The 22,075-nt window shown below is 35.0% G+C and overlaps 1 protein-coding gene across 1 annotated transcript in view; it reads left to right on the top strand.

The window, feature by feature from the left end:
• Positions 1-21,886, top strand: part of LOC136031095 (dehydrodolichyl diphosphate synthase complex subunit DHDDS-like) — a 41,604-nt gene extending 19,718 nt beyond the window's left edge. Inside the window, exons 3-7 of the mRNA XM_065710381.1 lie at positions 5,518-5,679; positions 10,165-10,313; positions 15,267-15,451; positions 16,843-16,950; positions 21,463-21,886. Of these exons, the coding sequence (XP_065566453.1) occupies positions 5,518-5,679; positions 10,165-10,313; positions 15,267-15,451; positions 16,843-16,950; positions 21,463-21,600 (742 nt within the window). The 3' untranslated portion in view covers positions 21,601-21,886. The remainder of the gene's footprint in view (positions 1-5,517; positions 5,680-10,164; positions 10,314-15,266; positions 15,452-16,842; positions 16,951-21,462) is intronic.
• The last annotated feature ends 189 nt before the right edge of the window (positions 21,887-22,075 follow it).

The following is a 22,075-nucleotide window of genomic DNA, read 5'->3' on the forward strand; positions in this document are numbered from 1 at the left end:
CAGACAACTTATTTTTATATATATAGAATAGATATATCTATATTCATAGGTGGGACACAGTGACACAACTACAATGGCGCGTAATGACTTACGCGAAGCCCCATATATATATATATATATATATATATATATATATATATATATATATATATATATATATGTATATATATATGTATATATATATATATATATATATATATATATATATATATATATATATATATATATATATATATATATATATATATATATATGTATATACTATCTTTATAAGTGAGCAATAATTGTGTATTTAGATATGTTCTCGACCATGGCTCCATATTGTTTCGGGAAAATTTATATTTTGGGATATTCTTACGTAAAGAAATGATCTGGATGGGTCAGAGGTGTAAGATAATTCGTTAAGAGCCTTGATGTTGGATATTGCAAATGATGTCATGTAGTAAAAATTACAATTACTTCATGTATGAGAAAAATTACAATGAAATCATGTACATCATGAATTCATATGATCTCATTCCTCTTAAATAAGATAGCTGAGTTTCCAAATTTAGTTAGATATTTATCCAACACGATGTCTGTAGGAAGGCCCAAAAACCGAAAATTTTGCAGTTGCAGTTCATATAAATGATGTATCTGTGGAACCAACACCTAAACTATGAAACGTGATGAGATTTGAAAATCGACAACCTGGACCATCACAAAACCAATTCGGGGTGCTAAAGCAAAGGCCATTGCTGAAGTGTCCGAAGTAATCAAAATCCAAAAAGTGTCAAAAATTAAAATGAACAGCAAACACACGGGTGGTTAGAAGACATGCTAAAACGAAAATTAGAGCGTATCAAAAGTGAAAATGAAGAGTAAAGATACACATGGTTAGAAGATGAACGAAAACGAGAATTTGAGCGGGTCGAGAATGAAAACTAAGATCAAAGGCACGCGGTTGGAAGAACAGCGGCGTCATAATCTTCTTTACCAATATCGTGTGGCACAAAACCAAGTACATATGTACAAAGATGCCATAAACTCAGTAAGTGTCACATATAAGTCTTTGAGATCCTTTAACGTTACTTGTATTCACTGTGGATCCCTCCAATTTCTGGAGGAAAGATTAGCAAACAATCGTAATTCATTTGGAGGTTGCTGCTTGCACGGTCAAATTGCAGTGGCACCGCCTCAATTTCCTGATGATTTGGTGTGTCTTTTTTAGGACGTCACTTGCTCTCTGAAGGACGCTGCATTACACCAACTGATACATGCTGGCGGCTATTTAGTTACAATATCCAAAAAAGAGCCATGTCGTTAAAGGTTTAAGTATTAATTTGCTACAACATTACCTAATGCAAAATATCAGCCAAGCCCAAGAAGATTTGGTGGATATTGGACAACGAGGCTCAAGATTGGAAGAGTGTTTTCGATAAAACAAGGCGTTAAAATAAATAAAAAAGAAGGAATTCATCTATTATTTGGAAATGCCTGAACACTATTGATGGAATGGCAATACAAGTACATAGGAACAAAGAATCTGTCGATTGTGTGTCATTGGACGAATTCACAACGTAATTTTCGTGGCTTATCCCAAGTGCCTCTATTTACGAGTACTTTTGTATCATGTGAAGAATGCAACAAGTTTCAAATATCTTAAAACAGTTGATAACATTGTTTATTCCATATGCAAAAAGCATGCCTGGCTCGAGGCCTTGAATTCAACGATAGACAGTGGTTCGACGCCCTAAAAGAATTGGCACTGTCCAAAATCCCTTCTGTATTGCGAATACTTTTTGCACAGATTCTTGTTTTTGGTAATCCTGCAGATCCAAAAGCTCTTTGGGAAAGATTCAAAAATTAGTTGGCAGAAGATTTTATTCGGCGTGCGTGACGAAATAATTTACCTGAAGATTCTGCACTAAAGCGTGCTTATCGCGTTATTGGATCGAAGTTAAATAGTGATGGCAATAGAAAGTTAAAGTTTTAGTTTATGGGTGGAACGATATAGCGTGGACAATATTGAAACCTACGAGAATGACCAAAGCTTGGAATTTCTAAAGTCTAGTGAGTCAGCTGCTACAGGAGATAGTATGTATCGGCTACTGCTAGGAAAACAACTTTACATTGTTGAAAATATTTTACAGGCTGTCAATGATCCTAATTATGTTGGGAAAAATGTTTTTTCATAGGTGAACCAGGTGGTACCGGTAAAATATATGTTTATAAAACCTTATACCACATTCTGCATGGGAAGAATCAGAAAGTAAAATGTATGGTTTATACAGGAATAGCAGCAACTTTATTGCCATTAGTACTAACAACACGCAAGACCTTTGGCTTGAAAGTTCCACCCCTTAGATTCCGTTTCGAGTATAATACCTGGTTCAAACAAAGCTTTAGTATTTTTCCTACTTGACGAAGCACCCATGTTTCCCAAATATGGCTTACAAAATACGGATCAGTTGTTGCGGTCCATTGCAAATTCAAACTTGCCATTTGGATGGAAAATTTTAGTTGCTGGAGGTGAATTCTGAACCGCAGTGAAACGCTCGATTTATCAGTAAAAAAAAAAAAAAAAAAAAAAAAAAAAAATCATCTTTGGAAGTATTTCAAATATATTTCCTTTGAGAAAAATATGCGAGTTGATCCTGAACAGGAAGCATTTGCAAAGTTCATCCTCGAACTGGGAAATGGAAATCTTCCTAAAAATCGTCTTAATGAAATAGAGTTACCGGAAGACATAATTTCCAGTGGCAATTTAATTGAGCAAACTTTTTGAGAATGTTTGTCTAAAAAAAGTTTTAATTTAATGAAGGATCGAGTTATTTTAGCTTCAATCAACAAAGAAGTTAGTAAAATAAATGCGAAAATTGTCGATCGCCTTCCAGCAGAATACAAATCGTTCAATAGTTACGGTTCTCTAAAAGTTAAAGAAAAAGGAGGAATTTAATTTACTCCAGAATTGCTCAATTCATTTGAAACTGCAGAATTACCACCACATGACTAAAAAATTAAGAAAAATACGATAGCTATGCTCCTGCGTAACTTAGATATTTCACAAGGGATATGTAAAGGTACCAGCCTTATTGTTACTGAATTATGCAACAACACAATAAAGGTGAATATCATTACTGGGGAAAAACAGGAAAAGAAGTTCACATTTCTCAGAGTCACAGAGTCACATTTATGTGGACTCTGGTTGAGGTCAACTTGGATTGACCGTCCAACGACATCAGTTCCACTTCGACCCGCATTTGCCGTGACTATACACAAGTCGCAAGGGCAAACTTTTGGAATTGTTGGTGTCGACCTTAATGCTCCAGTTTTTAATCATGGAATATTATACGTGGCATTTTCTCGTGTGAAAAGACAACGTAGCTTAAAAGTTCTCCTACCACCTGAAAATGAACGAAGAATATATAACGGAGTGTGGAAGGAAGCCCTTACAACTATCAACAAAAATTCTTTTTGTTAGAGTTATATTTCTTTTTTTATATTCATTAAACAGTTAATGATTGTAACATATATTACATCTTTGACACTTCAGGTCACACGAACGATCTAAATAGGTCAGGACTTTAAGGAAGAATTTATATTTTTACCAGGGTGGTTGTAACGAACCTGTGGTGCCGTTTTGACATAAAGAATAGGTTTGCGTCTGTGGATAGAAGACAAATGAAGATGAGAATCTATATATAGAAGCGTGTCGAGTGCCGGGACCTGACGGCGAAGCTGCAGGACTCCCGATGCTATATATATATATATATATATATATATATATATATATATATATATACATATATATATATATATATATATATATATATATATATATATTTATATTTATATTTATATAGTACTGGGAGCTCAGTGGCTTCTCCGCCGGGCTCCGGTACCCGGCACCTCATTTACCTCATTTAAATCCTAGAAAGACAAATTTCAGCATCTTATCCCGATTTTCTTCAAGTAACGATTGACTGACTACTGAATTCGTTTCCACATTGTATTTAAATATTATTGCCGAACGATCTACCGCAATATTTTTCAAAGTCAACAATTCCTATGTCATTGTTGGAATCTCATATACCATAATTTTTATTTTATTCAATATAACGTGATTAGTCACTGCACTCAAATAAGTTTCTATATGCAAAACGTTACGCTTAAGTGCCTTAATATTCGTATTAATGGTTTGGACCATTTCTAGAATTTTCACAATGTTCCCAACATTTGATATCTAACAATCAGCGAGAACGCTACCATCAGAATTACTTGTTTACAGATTTACTGGTTCGATTTTGTTTACCGCTGGTCTTCCTTCCCACAATAACAAAATAGAAACAAGACTAATCGTCCACCTTTCCATGAACTTGTTGTCTATTCATGCTTGTTCAGAACATGCAGTTTGCATATCTCGTTAAATGGGGTACGGTAGAGAAAATCAGGAACAATCTCAAATATGGCCAATATTACAGAAGCCTCCTTTGTATCCAATTTGATTTTTTCATACTCTTTCGAGTGTTCACAGAAAATCAAACATAGCGTCGCACCCGCTCTGTTAAGATAAAAGTTTGACTAAACAAACTTTTTGACTAAAGTTTGAACCTGGTTGACTAAACAAGTTCAATCATTTGCTGCGATATAACGAGTTTATTGTGCTTTTTATCTTGGTTAAAAGCTTTATCGATTATTAAATTTTCTATGTTACCATTTTTTATTTGCATTTCACCAGAAACCCAACTAAGTGCCTATATTCTTTGATGTATGTAGTAGCATTTTATGACGTTAGTTTATTTTCAAGATGTTCTATTTTTTTAAAGTTTTTTATTTTTGTTGCCTCTTATAAATACCATGTATCCGACTTGATATTATAAATGGTAATAATTTTTTCTCTTTTTGTAGATTTAGCTCGCTATCAAAGGAGGGGGGAGACTCCTTCTCAAGATTTGTCTAATAAATTCTTTCAGGAAAATGTGAACCATCACTCGTAATTCTGAAATCAAATTGTGGGATTTTGTAACTCCAGCTCCATGATCCATCACGTTACTTTTCTCATTTGACTTTTTCATATGACTTTTTATGTGACTTTTTTCAAACGAGAATAAAAAGGAGCATATAGATGTTGAAAGCAATAATAATCTCTCCCTTTATGCGTCGTATTAGAATTAAAACAATGGGAAATTATTTTTAGGAGGGGCCAAAGGATGATCCAAAAGAACTTCCAGAATTAATTTCATAAAGCTAGGATGAAAAAATAAACCACTATTTCTTTTCTTATTAAGGTTTCTTAACACAAAAAAGTTCGGAATCCTTTCCCTTTGTACAGCTAGAAACATTTTTTGGAGAGCTGGCGAAACCTTGGCTCAGTTCTCTTTGCTTATAATTTACGTATAAGGAGTGTGTGCGGCTATGTCTGTTTTGTTGGGTTGGTGCCGCAATAACCTGTTAATACTAGTAGCAATCTATATTACTGAGTGTGTTGAGAAAGGCATAAGTTTTGATTCCTAAAAAGTTGACTTTATATTGCAGGTTTGACACTCTCTCTCGGACATTGGACTGGTGTAGGCATATAGGAATCAAGGAAGTCACAGTTTATACTTTTAGCATTGAAAACTTTAAAAGGAGTAAAGAAGAAGTTAATGAACTGATGGCCCTTGCAAAAAACAAATTTGAAGAGCTGCTAAAGGAAAAGTTAGTATACGTACTAAAAGTAATTGATTCTTCTTGTTGTTCCCTTCTATGGTATATTATAATCCTTCATATTTGATTATGGTTTTTGTGTATCCTTAAGAATCTTCAGTGGTGTTCTTGGTTTCAAGTTGCACCCTTAATTTTGCTAATGGAGGCTTACTGCTGGAGGGGGGGGGGCTGAAACCGAGGCATTCTAGTTTGAAATGAGGTTCATGTACTCGCCCATTTAGCCTGTATTTACTGCAAATACCTCTACGCTTAAAAAGTAAAAATATCACGATGTCAGTAGATATATCGTCTCACAGAAGGGACTTGACGACCTCAATTTCTATCCCTTTGTAGATGTCCCCTTGCCCTTGCAATAATGAAAAAAAAGGTGATAAAGAAATTATTTTCTTCCCAATTTTGACTACCCTCTTACAGGGTTGCCATTCCACTCAGACATTATCAGAAAAAGTGCTATCAAAGGTAAAACAGTACCATCTTCAGAAAAGCTCTATACATGTTTTATTTTTCACAATACCTTTTATCAGTTTTCTTTGCCCTCACATTCTCTGACGCATTTTGCTTTCTTAGAACGATCTTTGTGACTTTCTTACATATTGTTGTTGTCCTTGCTGGAGAAGGCGAGAAATATTTCAAGTATTTTTCATACTATTAAAAATTATTCACATCCATGCAGATAAACATTAGCTCCAAAATTTTTTGATACTGCTAGATTCAAACTGTTTTCGACACTAGAATCAAAACTTTGGTGCTCTGAGGATTAACATCACTTTTCTTGGGCAGAGATGTGAGGCAATGAAAATCCAATGACCCTTAGACTATGACCTGATAGAGGAAAGTGGAGACTTTAAAAAATTGGTTTGGGTTTGTTAGGAGGGATTGCCTGGGATTGGTAACCTCTGTCGTAGTTTGCTGGGAAAGTGAATGGAAAGTCGAAAGTGTTGAGATTTGCTTTAAGTTGGGTATAAAGGTACCTACTCCCTATGAGGCTTTATAGCCATTTACACTTCTGCCCTTTACAGTGCAAACTGTAACAGGTTCTATGGTTTATTGTTCTGCAAAGCCCCGATTTCTGATTCTTTCGAGCCTGATAACGCCTTAATTGAATATGAAAATCAGTATTTTAAGGTCTCATGACTTCCCAAAATCTTAAAAATTTTTCTGTGGTGTTATAATTTCAAGGTACAATTAATTTTCTAGAGCAATTGTCATTTTATGACTTAATGTTATGTGTTGTTCTTTGAATCTTAGTGCATCTTCAGTCTTACTTTTTTCACTGTTGAGTATTTTAACTTTATGACAAAAGCAAGCTGTTCACGAAACAGGGCCAAATAAATTTATTTCTGTAAGGGACATTGAATTAGTCAATTTTATCTGTATGATATCGTGAAGCATTTCGAAAACAGCTATTAGAGCTTAGACGAAAAATTGAATCATAAACTGATCAAACTCCTGCAATCAGAGGTGAAGGAAGTTTAAAGATAGCCAAAAATTGTCTCTAGACTGTGATGAACTGATAGTTTGATGACCAGATCTATTGATGACCAGATCAAACGGATATATGGATACCGGATCTATTGGAGCAAAGGAGACAATCCCTCCTTCCTGTAAAATTCCTTGCGGACGATTCACCCTGAAGAAGTCTCCTTAGTATTCTTTCATTTGAATGATACTTTAATCTATAAGTGGTTTCTCGATCACTCCGGAAATTCCTCCTTCCGTGGAAATTATTTCCTAGAAATCAAAACACGCATAAAATAACCCCCACATAATTCCGCTAGAACGCCTCCACATGAAAAATTGGCAGAAACCATAATACTTCCGGGCCGGCACTGATATTTTCAATAATTTAGTATTTGTCATTTAAATGTTTATAATATTCATTGCTACTACTACTACTAACAACTCAGCGCAACACTAAACTGCCCGAGGCCATTGACAAATTTGGGCTAGATATTTGCACATTGGAAGGGGGTGGGGTGAAGTATAGCGGGTCTGAATGAAAAATGTGTTAGGTACAATTATCCTGCATATTATGACGCAAGAATTGTTTTCTGATTTCAAACTATCAAAAAAAATTTACCCCTCCCCCTCTCCCTTATGTGGAAATATATAGCCCAATTATATATTTTTCATCTATTCTGTCACTTGTCTTTGTTTTGTCCTGCGCTAAGCTGAAAGAAACTAACGAAGGCACCGGTTTTTCTAGAGTTGTACACAGTGTAAACATGAGTGAGTTGCGCATAATACGCATAAGTACCAATATTCCCTCCCTCTACGGAAAAAACTCAAATGAAATTCTCAAAATTGGAAAGCCTTATTTTCCTGGGGGTGGGGCATTTTCTAGGGGGTGTTTTCTGGAGGGAAGGTTATTTTCCATGGGGGGCTATTTTCCAGCGGGTGGTGGTAAACACCGGCCACGGAAAAAGAACGAGGAAAGATTAAAAAGATAACGCTAATATCTTTAGATGCGTCAAACGAGGCATGCTCAATGCCGATAAAAACCAGAAAAGAACAGAAACGCCTAACAATAGGAAAAAAGGAATTGCAAATTATCAAGTGAAGAAGAAAACGGGGAAATCAGAATTGCTCATCAATAAAACTAATAGTAATTATAATCTAACCTGCATTAGGCTGGACTCTAATTACCTGGATGGGGTTGGAGTAGCTTAAATACATTTGGTTTGCTTTTTTTGTCTGGGAGGGGGGTCATTTGTTTTTTTTAATATTGTTTCTAGTTTGTTTTATCTCTTCTTGTGCTTTTCTTTTTGTTCCATTCTTCCGGTTCCGTATTACTTTCGTTTTTATTCTTTTGTTGTACTAATATAAATGAATAAATAACTCGTAAAACGAGTTCAACTAAAATTGAATATGAAAATCAAGCTCAAAACGAACAAAAATATTTTACTATTGTAGCACAAATGAAACCCAAAACGAGCAGAAACTAAATATACAATCATAGCGAACAAACATACAACATGTACTAACATAAATGAACCTTAAAACGAATAAAGCTTTAGTTAAATATGCGAATCAAGATTGATACGAACAAAAATCTCTACAAACAAGAGTATGGTTACTGCCTACTTCCTTAATTGTAAAATTCTAAAACCTACTTCGTCATTGGCGCTCTACTGAAATTGGCGCTTTATTACAAACATTTTCTTACGTACTTATTACAACATTGAAAATAAAAAATGAAATTACAGTAAATCAAATTTTGAACTGATTGGTTCAAACGGTCTTCCCGAGACTGTTCACTACAAACAAGAATTTAGCTACTGCCTCCTTTCCTAACTTTAAAAATCTAAAACCTACTGCGTCATTGGTGCTTAACTGAAAGCGAATTATATTACAAATATTCTCTTTTCCAGTTATTACAACATTGAAAAGAAAATACATATTACGCTATCCCATGTTTACTTATTCAATTTTATTTATTATAAAAATAATTTTACTTTTTCAACTTTATTTAATCAATTAGAATTAAACCTTCAGCCTCCGTGTAGTATATTAAACGCTAAATGCATATTAAATGCGTTCAATACTTTGTGGCAATTAAATGTTTCTCCTTGTATTATAAACATATTACGTCCAAATACCTACTGATGCAGAAATTTTAGCCCACTTCGCCACTGTGCGTGTGGGCGGTTCTAGTTGACAACTAGCTGAACGTAATCCAAGAAATCGGGTTCCAGTCCAGGTTTAAAGCCTGTTGATAAAATATTTTCTGACTATAACTGAATTGTTGCTGTCTTCGGAAAATTTTGCCGTTTGGGCTTTAAAGTTCTTATAGGAATTAGACCTTCCGTTTACTTCAATCAGCTCATTGCAATTGGCAAAAAAAAAGAAAAAGTTTTATTCTATAAAAGAAGGCCAACGTTATTTTGGAAACAAAATAAGTTGCAATGTAAACTTTGACACACTGGATTCAAGAATAGCACGTCTACATGGTAATACACCAAAGCACTATGAAGATATTAATTAGTAGTTTGCCTTTGCTAAAATGAAAATGACCTGGTTTTAAATAGCGATGAGGGCAAATGGCACAAATACACAGGGGCCTGCTTTTCGAAGTAAAGTTTTTCATTGCACTGCATACGTGGTTAACCAGCAAATATATTATTGATCATGAGATTATCACTTAGTGCAATGACCTTAATTTTGAAATCATTAACTTCTACCACTGCTGGTTATTTTATACATTTGCAATTAAAAATCTTTAAAGCCGCCATGGAACAAAAGTGAATGTAAACAAATTTCTATGCGATTTTAAAAGTACTTTTTGGAAACATCCACCCCCGAAAAAAACCTGGATACGACCCGGGTTCGCATTGATATTGAGCCTCTGTGTTAGTTTTCTTTTTTTGTTCAACCTAGCATTAGCTGTTCGTGTTGTACTTAGTTTCTGCTGCACTCGTGCTCCTCATAAAAGAATCCTCTGGATACCTATTCGGATTTTTTCGTTATTTTTTTCAGAGAGAGGGTAAAAGAAAATGGAATTAGAATCAAAGTTATTGGTAACATATCCCTGCTGCCTGAGGATTTACAGAGACTCATTGCTAGAGTTCATCTGATGACAGCTGGAAATGATAGAGCAATTTTGAACATTGCCATGGCTTATACCTGTAAGTTGTATCGTCGATTTTTAGAAGTTATGTACGTTCTATAGTATATACTTGAGTTGCTGCATAGAAATAGTATTGTTTCTAGTTCCGCATTTGGTAATTTTGGAAATATGGTTCAGAAGCATAAAACAAGGAGAAGGCCTCCTCTCCTAATTTTTTCAAGCAGTTTTGAAAAAAACCAGGGATCTTCACAAATTTAATCAAATTCTTGATCAGGTTTGAAAAATACCTAGTTAATTAGAAAGATGTGTTTGTAACCCCTCCCCCAGTTGCAAATCCCCCCCCACTGAATTTTTCAAGAGTTTAGTGTCTTGCTGTTAGCAGTCCGCTTGATTTATTGTCTTATGCTTCGAAAATATACTGGAAGTGCTGCACATCTATAAAATTTTTCCCCTTTGAGATCTTTTATATATCTGTCTAGATCCTACACCTCACGTCCTTAGCCATAAATCTTCTTTCCATCCTTTTGCTCGAGTCTTCGTTAAAGTTTCATTTCATGCTCATTGTCATTATGTTTAATCAGGTTGAAAGCTGCGTAAGCTTTGTTGCTGGTATTTGACTCTATGCAACTCAGCAGTATTTAAAAAGTGCAATACTTATTGACAGGTATCTTAATGGCAAAGTGAAACTGTCTACAGTCTCTTTATCATTTTTTTTCAAAAACATTGCGTTTTGTTTATGAAGATGGTGCTTTGACTCCTATTGTTCTAGTTGTTGAGGCAAGGGTAGAAGCTACTCGGCTAATCCTATTATTGGCAAAAGATTGTTAATTATTAATAATAATGGCCTTATTATTAGAGATTATTAATGAATGGCCTTTTTTTATTGCAGCTTTATGCACATTTTCCTTTTTCACCGTTTTTACCTGCCCGGAAAAGATTGAACATCAAGAGTGAAATAGATTAGAATAGCATTGATTGACGCTAATCGTTCAGGTCAGTTTTCTGTTGCATGGAGACCTGCAATTATTGTCAACTGTTGGCGAACATGTAAACCTTATCAACGTTTTAAATACCGTATTTCACTTCAAATTCTAATAGAATATTCCATTTGTAAATCTTGAGCGTAGTAATACCCTAATTTTCGTAATAAATCAAAGAAGTTACGAAATCCTTAAAAATTTTGTGGCTATAAAGCGGTGGCCGCTAGTCCGCAACTATTGGAGAAGCTACGCTGCATAGCAGTGTAGTTTTCTTTACAAAGAGTTTTTATTTACTTTGTAGTTTTACGAAATGAGTATGTTGATCGTTTAACTGGTCCTTTTCGCTCAAATTCCAAACAAATAGAAAGGGGAGGATTTTTCAATTTCGTGAGAAAGATGGGGGTAAAATGAAGATGGACGCAAGGAATGGAGTCACAGTGGCTGCTTTATAATTACCAATTTTATAATCTCATAACTCAAACTGAAGAATAAACAACTGAAACGATTGTTGCTCGTTTCATCCAACAATATCTGCCATAAAATTCTTTTTGAATAAAATAAGAGGATTGTTGATGAATAAAGGTACGCAAGAAAGGATTATTGGAGAACAATAATCGTTTTTTGTTTCCTATCTTCTGAGGCATTGGCTCATTTTTTCCGTTTTTTTTTTTAAACCAAGCCCTTTCTCCTAAAGCCTGCAAAAAAAGGAGAACGGTGATTCTGAGCTCAGTTTTCCTATCTTCTCTTGGAATCAGCGTAAGAATCAAATAAAATACGAAACCTGGCTGTTAATTCTGTAGCCGTGAAAGTTACAAGAATTGAAAATACATTTTTGAATTTAAGGCTATGAACTAAAGTTAAATTTCAATAGAACGTAAGATTATGAATTGGTCGGTTTTTCCCGGCTTGAGGGAAAAGATGTCAGAAGTCCTGTGTTAAAAAACAGTCAAAATAGCAGAAAGGGAAGAGGAAATAGGAAGAAATTCTACTAAATTTGAAAAACAAACCCACACAAAATACACATTAGTCTGGAGTGCTTTGATGAACATGACCAGATCTCTGATGCTCTTGAGTTGGACTTACTGTGTAGGCACTAGAAACTAGGAGAGTACTTTGAATTTCCTGAAGTAGTTAACTAGAATGCCAAGGGCATGATGACAAAGCGTCGTAGTTTTAAAGAAAATGGCTCCAAATGTATTCATGGTCGGTCTTCAGCCTTTAAAAAAAAGCTGTAATCTATAAACACTGCCTTCTACTTACCGAATCTGAGACCTGTAAAACCTCACATCAGACGCTTGTTTCCTTTATTTCAAAGTCATATATTGATCTTAAACATGCTCTTGCTGACTCCAAGCTTCAGTATGAAAGACAGTATGATGTTACCGCAGTACAAAAATCTATGATATTTATCAAAATACAAGAATGAAAAAGTATTCCAATTAAACAACCATTGAATTTTCAAGATCACAAGTAAAGGATTAAAGACCAATAAGACCAGTTGTCCAGATTATTTAATTTTATGGTTCTCATGAACTAATTCTGCGGGGTCTTCATGGAAAAATATATTTTTTTTTTTTTTTTACAAAAAGTATTGAAAATGAAGGGGTTTCTGAAGGGCTGTTGTAATTGATGACGAGTTGCAGAAACACTAAATTGTTGGAGTACTTCGATTGATTAATTAAGAGCGCAAAATATGCATTTCCTCTTTTGCAGAATGATATCCTCGATAGTGTAGGTAATGTCATTCGTCAACACGATTTTGAATAGAACGAAAATTGTGAAGTGTTTTTCGATATTGGCTGATGAGATGAGTGATATAACTTCATAAAAACAGCTTGTTCTTGTCGTCCAGTTCCATGACGATCATCATATAGAAGAAAGTTTTTTTTGTGTTTCGACACTACGAATGACTTGACTGGCGTAGACCTCGCAAAGTTGATTATTCGACTCTACTTAGAGCTTGGATTGGACACTGACAAGCTAGTTGGAATCGGCTTTGATAGAGGTAGTTACATATTCGGTTTGCACAAGGGCACCCAAGAAGAGACACGAAAGCAGTATCTACTTGCCATTTACTAAACCTTGCCTTGGTGAAGGCCTCCTGACTGGACTTAATGCAAATGCTATATGGATACTTGCAAGAAGTTGTTGTTCTTTTTCCTATTCCCCCAAACAAACTGAGTTATTAGCTTCTGGTCTGCCACATACAAAAAAAAAAAAAAAAAGCTCCCACGCTCTTCTGACACAAGATGGGTTGAAAGATATGATAATATTGTCACTTTTTTGGAGCTTTTTCCTGCTGTTGTTGGAGTACTGGAGAGCTTTGTTGACAAGCAGTCCGATTCAGGTCTGATGGCGAAAGCCAACTCCAAGTAGCAGCCATTACCGAGCTTAGCTTCATTTCCCCATTGATTCTTGTTGAAAAAGGAAGTTCAATTCCGCTTTCAACTTCCTTTAAAAGAGCTAGCGGAAGCGGATTTTCCTTCTTTTTATGGAAAAGTGGCCTAGACAGCTGAATGTTTTGGACACCCACCTTAATATCAAGAGGTCAACGTCGGTAATTCTCCTCTTCAGATACTTTTCTTTTTTTCAAAGACTTCGGCTTCTCCCCATACCTCGAGTAGTTCTGTGAAAAACTCGATACGATATTTTTTAATCAACGAACTACAAATTAAAGTTCTGTTCCCTTGTTGTATTGTTGATGCTGTATTAGCCCAGGTTGTGGCGTAGCTGAAAAGGTTAAGCAGTTCCGTTTCTCCGAAACTAGCCTCCTTGCTGAGCTAACTGTCTGCCAAGCCAAAGGGAGATCTATAGGCGAATCTGACCATCCCAATACAGTTTCTGAAAATCTCGGTGCGTAAAACAACCTTCTTTTTTCCAACTGTGCATTCACTCTTGATTGTTTTCTCTCTATCACCACGACATCTGCAGAGTATTCATTTAGCACGCTAAAGTGCTTAAAACAAACCTCTGAAATCAGACAGGAGAGGGCAGGTTAAATGATGTCAATGTGGATATTTACGGTGTTTTAAGTGACATCGGAAAAAAATCAAGACGGATTTAAATATAAGAAGAATTTAAAGTGCTTATGTTGCATGGTATCTGATTCAAGGATTAGCAAGATTAGAGCTCTTTAATTTGTTTAACTGAACACATTGTTGTATCTTTCCTGACTTCTGGTAACTTTTAGCTAGTGACCCCCTCCTCGCCCCCCTAACGGAAATCTTAAATACGCCACTGCTCCGCCCCCTAAAAAAAATGCTTCGTGATCCCTCTTTTCATGCAACTATATAGGAAAACTTGTTCATATAGTGAATAATTGTATGAAAAGTTAGTTCGATAAACTTGCTTTAGAAAATAAAAGAGGTTTCTGATAAAGGTACTATATTATCGTATTGTGACTGTACTTATGACTAAGCTGTATTAGAACTTAAAATAATAAAAAAAAGTTAAAAATGTGTTTTTTTTTTATTTGTTCAATTTTAGTGGTGTTCATATGCATGTCTAGTTCCACTTATGTATCTTGACACGTGTCTGTCTGAATAAGCCACAGCCAATGGCTGAGCCAAGTTACTGATAAGTATCCAGTCTAAAACTTGTCACTATATTTGTTATTTGCGCTTTAGAGAGACGTTCACAAGTATAACCGGCTAAAATTTCTTACCTAAGCAAGTGCATGCCTAAACTTACTTGTAAAGATATAGAAGTTTGGCTTAACTTACGTGTAATCCCTGCTTTAAGTAAATAAAATGTATATGAACTAAATAGAGTGTTTGAAAGTGCCAATCCGTCCTGGGAAAGTGGGGTAGTAAAGTAGCAATGCTACTTGACAGTTTTCAAACTTGTTGGCAGATTCTGTCGGGAAACACCATTTTTGCGTATAAAAATACATCTTTGCTCAAGCAAAAGCTGTTAAAACTCAGGTTATGCTGCTAAAGTACTGGTAGCTTTTGGAATTCTGTTGAATTCTGCTTCTGGCAGCTTTGGAACTTAGTTTACACCCGATGTCAATATTATTTCCTTCATTTCAGCTAAAGAAGAAATGACACATGCTATGGAAGAGATATTTTGGGGAACACGAGAGGATTTATTAGTACCTAGTGATGTAGACGATGATCTCATTAACCAGTGTCTTTATACATGGGAGTCAAACCATCCAGATCTCTTGATTCGTACCTCTGGTGAAGTAAGGCTCAGCGACTTCATGCTCTGGCAGGTCTTCCTCATTTTATTAACATATTCAAGTTTACATCAGTTATACTATATTTAAAGGTCATAAGTTAAAAGTTTTTTCTTTGCATTTGGGGTCTGGTTCCGCAGTGAACTGTTAATAGTAGTATTGTATATCAATGATGATTAGTGGTATATATTTTGTTTTTCTCTTCACTGGTGGTATATGTTTTATTGTCACTAGATTAGGATTAGATAAATGAATCTTTTGGCGGCAAAATCATTTTAACATGCCTGGCAGACCTGTCTAGATTTTTCCCGTTTTTTCTTGCCTTCTTTAGTAAAAGTGTCAACTTATCCGGCTTTCTAGTGAACGAAATCATAGCTTCGCTGGTTTTTTGTGCCTCCTTCAGATCGCTTCGCTCGTCTGTGTGTGGAAAATCAAGTGTTTGTCTGTTTCTGTATAAGCTTTTCTCTTTGCACTAAAAAATCGCTAAAATAATACCTAAAAACAGATCAGAACAATGTTGATGCTACTGATTCTGCCTACAAAAAACGGCAAGTAAACAGAGCTGAAAAGAACAAGCTAAATACTTTTGTTCGTGTTCTTTACATCATCTGCTTCCACTGCTGCCCAGAGGTTTGTATTATGTACTGTTAGTCATGTTTACGTGAATTTTTAGTCAGTTAGGGAATGGTCCGTCTTTTTTTATGACATATTTTAGCGTTCAGTGACTAAAATTAAGGAAAAGCTTTAATCAGGAACTAACCCAACCCTTGAAAATGTTTCATAGCACCTTTATAATAAGTTTCATCTCAATATGAATACGGGTTTAGACTATGGTGGTAAGCAGTTGATTTTCTCCGTTGGTATACGTATTCATTTACGTTATAGTTTTTCCGTTCGAGGTTTTCTCTCAGTAACAGTAGGCTACATCTTTACATGAGCATCTCGATTATGTTAGAATATAAGCTGAATTTTGCTATGAATGTGCATGTATATTATTGACATCCATACTAGTTTAGGAGTAAACATACTATTTCATTTGATAATCCGCTGCTTCTGGAAATCTACAGCATTTATGTCTTTTGTGAATCTGATTGAGGGGTCTGTGAAAAGTTAGGCTTTTATTAAGGCTGTGAACTATTTAGTACCAGATTATTAATTACGTAAGTGCCCTATTTATAAGCAATGCGCGACAAAATTTTAGCCGACTTTCAAGCAAATGCACGGTTTTTTCTTTCAGATTTTTTGGCCTTAGCATTTAGCTGTGACTTTGTTATACCTCTCCTAAGTTCAATATTAGTAATCCAATTTGGATATTTTGAGGAAGGTCATATCCAGAACATTTTCAATTTATCCTTTTGTTAGAAACTTTCGAAAGATTTTAATACTAACCTGAACATGAAAATATATCCTTAATTTTTCTTTTATAGACTGCATATTCATGTCTACACTTTTCTTCAGTGTTGTGGCCAGAGTATTCTTTCTGGGAATTAACAAAAGCTATTCTCCACTACCAGGTCGTACACCCAACTATTCAGGTACCCTCATTAGTATTTCTTTCTTGCTAGTGTTTCCTTTTTGGTAACTAATCTTCTTTCATCTTAGTTTTATTGTGTAAATATACTCTTGATAACTCGAACCTCAACATCTCGAATTCTTTTTTATCCCTTTGGAAAAACGTGTCTAAGTCGAAGTGGCCAAAACTTACCTCTAGACTCAAAATCTAATAAACGAGTCAAATTAATTCTCACTTTACCTCCACAAGTCAAAGTTCACCTTTGTATATCGGAGATCTTTCAACGGACCTCTGTTTTTCGAAAATTGGGTGTGCAGGTTGCAGCGAGTGGGTGAGTGACATCGGCTAAAGCGTATGCTAGTGTGTCACAGCAGTTTATTGGATTGTACCTTATTGCAGAATGCATATTATTTACATCGATAATGTGGTGATTGTGTGTACGGTATTTGAGTGAAAATGCTTTAAAGGAGTAAAGTCTCTGCCTGTTAAATACACGTCAAATAGAAGCGTGTGGATGAATAATCAGGTATTTTCCTCGTGGTTGACTGCATTAGATAAAACTATGGGCAAAAAGAAATACAAAATTCTGTTCTTCGTGAACGATTGCACTGCACACATTCCCATTTCACTTTTAAAATGAGTTAGTCTAAAATTTGTGCCAGCCAACACAATATCTAAATTGTAGCCACAAGATGCACGAATAATAAAAATCTTCAAGGTACTCTACAGAAGTGAAGTGGTCAGAAAATATATTTCTGACATTGGACACGGAAAAATATGCACTATCAACCTCTAGAAGATTTGCCAACAAATGCTTGGATAGCATAACGAGCAAAATAATAGCAAAGTACTTTAAGTCGTGTAGATCCAAATTGCCAGAAAATCAAGCTGAAAAAGGAAATAGGCCACAATTGGAACAAGTGGAACAATAACTAGAAGTGGAACCAGACGTTAACATCGAGGCTGAGTGAAATGAGGTGATAATGCAGTTGTCATCAGACAAAATACCAACATTTGAAGAATTTGCGCTTGTTGAGAAAATAGCAGTAACCGGTGCGTTACCTGATGAAGAAATTGTAGAATGTCTAACCATCAATGAGGATGCTCCTTCTGACGACAAAAGCGAGGAAGAGGAGCCAGCGGAAATTGCATCTAAAGAAGCCAAAGCTTTAGTTCGTACTTTTCGCATATTCCTAGGGAAAAAAAGAAGAAAAAAGCATTGTACTAGATTATGTTTTTTCATTAGTTGCCTCAATCGAAAAGATGGACACACGTGTTGCCAATATTTTTAAGCAGTAGAAGATTACAACAGTGAGGTTAATATATAAACTGTGCTATTTTGTTTGTACAAGCTTTTTTCATTATGTATACAGCGAGTATTTTTATTAACACAGTAAATAACTTTATACCAATTAATACAGTAATAAAGTTAAGCTTAATTTTATAGTGACTGTAGGGAGTAATTGAACTATTTTATACCTCTGCAACTCCAATTTCCACTTGGTTTACCTCTATAACTTGTTACCTTTATAAGCCGAATTAATGTAGAATGAATTCTATAACTCGAAAAAAAAATCGTAGTCCCGCGAATTTTGAGTTAGTGAGAGTCGACTGTAGAATATGCCAAAGAGTAGCTTGCAGATAGCAAGGATAGCTTGCAAGAGTGGGAAGCGCCGAATAAGAAACACCATCCCCACTGGGTAATTTTAGTGTAATAGCATAGCAAAATTATTTGAATGAGTGTAATTGGAAGAATTAGTGTTGTCATAAGTGTCTCATATAGATTTCTGAGGAAAACACTATTGCGAAATTTTAAAAAATGCCATAAGAACCGTATATTTTAGATATTGCTTGTGATTTTCTTTTCCAAGGCCAGTGCCAGTTTCCGTTATTGTAAGCTACCCGTAGTCTTTGGGTCCTGCTATGTTTTTTTCCCCTTTTTGGCAGCCTAATTGGACTGAGCATAATAGCAGGTTTTTCCATGCTTGCAGCTACCAGGTATCTCTCTAGAGGAAGCTCATTTTTTTAGCTGTTCATGGAGAGACAGTGTGGTATTTTAATCCATTATGTTTTTGCGGTTAATTGACAAATGATAGATGATTAGTTAAGAAGCTGAAAAATAAACTTACCTGGCATATTTGTCTTTTTTAATTGATTTCTTGCTGAAAGACAGACGCACTCTGTGAATTTATAAATCTAAAATCGATTTGTCCAAAAATATATACTTCTCCCTTTTTTGACAGTTCTTGACGTCTCAATCTTTTTTTTTCGGTGAACGCTACTGTTCCCAGAACAACGACAAATCTTGCTGTCAACACAGTTGAGACAGTGGGGATTGTTTGGGATCATGCTGAATGGAGAATTGAAACGCATGTTTTTCTTTCATCTAGCCAATTAGTGCCATATATAAAATGTGCCCTTTTTTCATTCATTTACAAAATAAGAAGCAAGCGGAGATTCTCAGTCCGGAATTTGCTATGCAAAATTTTGTCTGAAGGGAATATATCCAAAGTTATGATCAATATAAATGAGATTAATATAATATATTTTTTCTTTATGCATAACCTTTTCCTTTTTTCCAGAATTTAAAGAATGTTTGATATTTTGTTGTTTTTTCTTACGTATTTTATTCAGTTATATTATTTAGTCTATTTTAAGTCAGTGCTTTGTTTCATTTGTTGATATATTTCTTTTATTTATTTGATATACTCCTTGATTTTGGGAAAAATACATAAATAAATAAAATAAAAAATCATTACTATTTCAACCGTGTACAAAAGATATGGAGAAAATTGCTAAATGCTATTACCAAACGAAGAACTGAAAAATGTACTACAAACAAATGATCGTGGTCACGAAATTCAAGGTTTATTATGCAACACACTACTTATTTTAATGGAGCATTCAAAAGCATATTTTAGGGGGATTTACTTTAATGTATTGGCAATAAGAATGACATTGAGAAAACCTAGAAAAGCTAAGAATAAGGATAAGTAACACTTTAGTAGTGAAACTTTTAATTGTAATGAACGGCAAGAAAAGAGCTATCCCTGTCAAGTTTAGTGCTGATGCCTAAAATTTAAATTTAATTTTTAAAGTTGTCCATCAGCTGTTATTTGCTTGGTTTAAGAAATTAGAAAAAAGACACTCCAAAAAGAGTTGCAATCTTGATGAGAATAACAACTACCAGGTCCTTCAGGCCTTTGCCTACAATGGCTCGATGTTTACTTATTTTTAATATTTTGTCTTGAGCCTTCATAAGCAAAACAACTTGTTCAAATTAATCAGATTTTGTCTAAAATTAAGTCATTTTTAGTGTATTATCGTGAGCCTTCAACAGTAAAATGATTCATCTGGATTGGTCCGAATTTACCGATTTTTTTTTCGAGCTTAGGTCACTTTTAGTGCAATATCATCAGCCTTCAACAGTAAAATAATTTATCCAAGTTGTAACTAACTTGTCATTTTTGATGTATTATCATTAGCCGTTAGCAGTAAGATAATTTATGATTGCAACCTACGAGTGTGACGTCATTCATGATTGTGTACACAAAGATGCAGTTTTATTTGTCAAAAAAGGATTTTATTTTAAATATTGTGTTTTGTCAATTATTAAAGTACGTAAATGTAGCATGCTTCTTTAACATGAGCCTTTAAACAGTCCTTTGTGGGCCGTGGTTCGTCCTTCAAAAGGTTGCAACTAGCGCTGCAACACTGAAGAAAAGAAGATCAGTTTTCTTCCTAGAAAAATGTGGCTCACTAATACATGTTTTCTTACTTTGTTTTTGTCAAGAGCTTGCATCTAGACCCAGTGCTTATAGTGCTCATGAGTGTGAAAGAGATTGTATCAAATCAAGCGGATTTTTTTGTGCCACGAAATATAAGTTTTTTTTTAACATGGCCAAAGCATCACAGGTGGATAGTCTTTGATAGCCTGATTTATAAACTATGCCGAAGTATTGCATACAACTTCATCGTTTCCGGGAAACACGCTACCAAATAATGGGCCGTTTCTTCAATAAAAAAAAATACTTGCAGTTAATAAAAACAAATGGATTTTGTGTTGTAACTTGAAAGATTCATCTGTAAAATAGGAACTATTTTAGTCATGCATAGCTATGCATCCACTTAAAGGGGGAAGATGAGACATTAATTTTACGACGCGGAGAGAGAACGTGTTGAGTTTCAAGAAGTGTATTTTTTTCGTCCAAAATCTGCTATTCTTCTCTGGCTTGAATAAATGATTCATGCGCTTTACTGTTGACTTCGTTCAACTTTAATCCAAATTTTCAGTTTTAACCTGTGGCTATAAATTTGTTTTAATTCAGTCTTATTATTATTGTTAATTTCTTTATTTCTGTATAGGAAACCGTCCAATAGCTATCTATTATTTTCATTTTTTAAGATACACAATAAGTTTTCCCTCATGAAAAATGAATAATGCTTCATTAGCCATTGGTACATGTTCTATTGGCATGGTTTCGTATTTTTATTTGGCTCATGAACATCTCTCTTTCTAGTAATTTTCTTATAGGAGGCGAAATATGTTGCGTCAAGAAAATGCAGGTCCTGTAATCAGTTAGACCCTGAGAAGAAGAATCGTATTGATCATTTTATTAACAAGTTGAGGGAAAAAGAAGACCAGGCGTTGAAATCTATAGCAACTATGTGACAGGCTGAATTAGATTCAACTGTTTTCACTACAAAAACCCACAGGGTATTTCCCGGGGTGAGGGGGGGGGGAGAAAAGGTGTTTTTGTTTAAGGTATTTCTTTCCACAAACCTGTAGTGATTTGTATAACAGTTTTCATTGCCTATACATTTCAGTCTTCCAAGGGATGGAGTGGGGGGGGGGGGTCCTTCCCTATTTTCTTTTGTGGGTGGTCTTGTTCCAATGTGAAATCTTGTTTTGTTTTTGTTAAAGTAATTCTTTTTATTCTTGGATAAATGCGTTTCCATGCTATGTTTTCTTTTGATAGCGTCCGGAGTTAAGTACTTACGTAGTACTTCCTCAGCCAATACCGTATGACTTGTAGCGGGGGCTGGTGGGGGAGGGGAGTGATCTTCATGGATGAGTTTACCGAGCCGATATTCCTGAAACTCTCATAAATGAAAAAAAAAGAAACGCATCGAAGCAACTTTAGCAA

This window comes from Artemia franciscana, chromosome 1 (assembly GCF_032884065.1).
Source record: "Artemia franciscana chromosome 1, ASM3288406v1, whole genome shotgun sequence".
Classification (NCBI taxonomy): Eukaryota; Metazoa; Arthropoda; class Branchiopoda; order Anostraca; family Artemiidae; genus Artemia; species Artemia franciscana.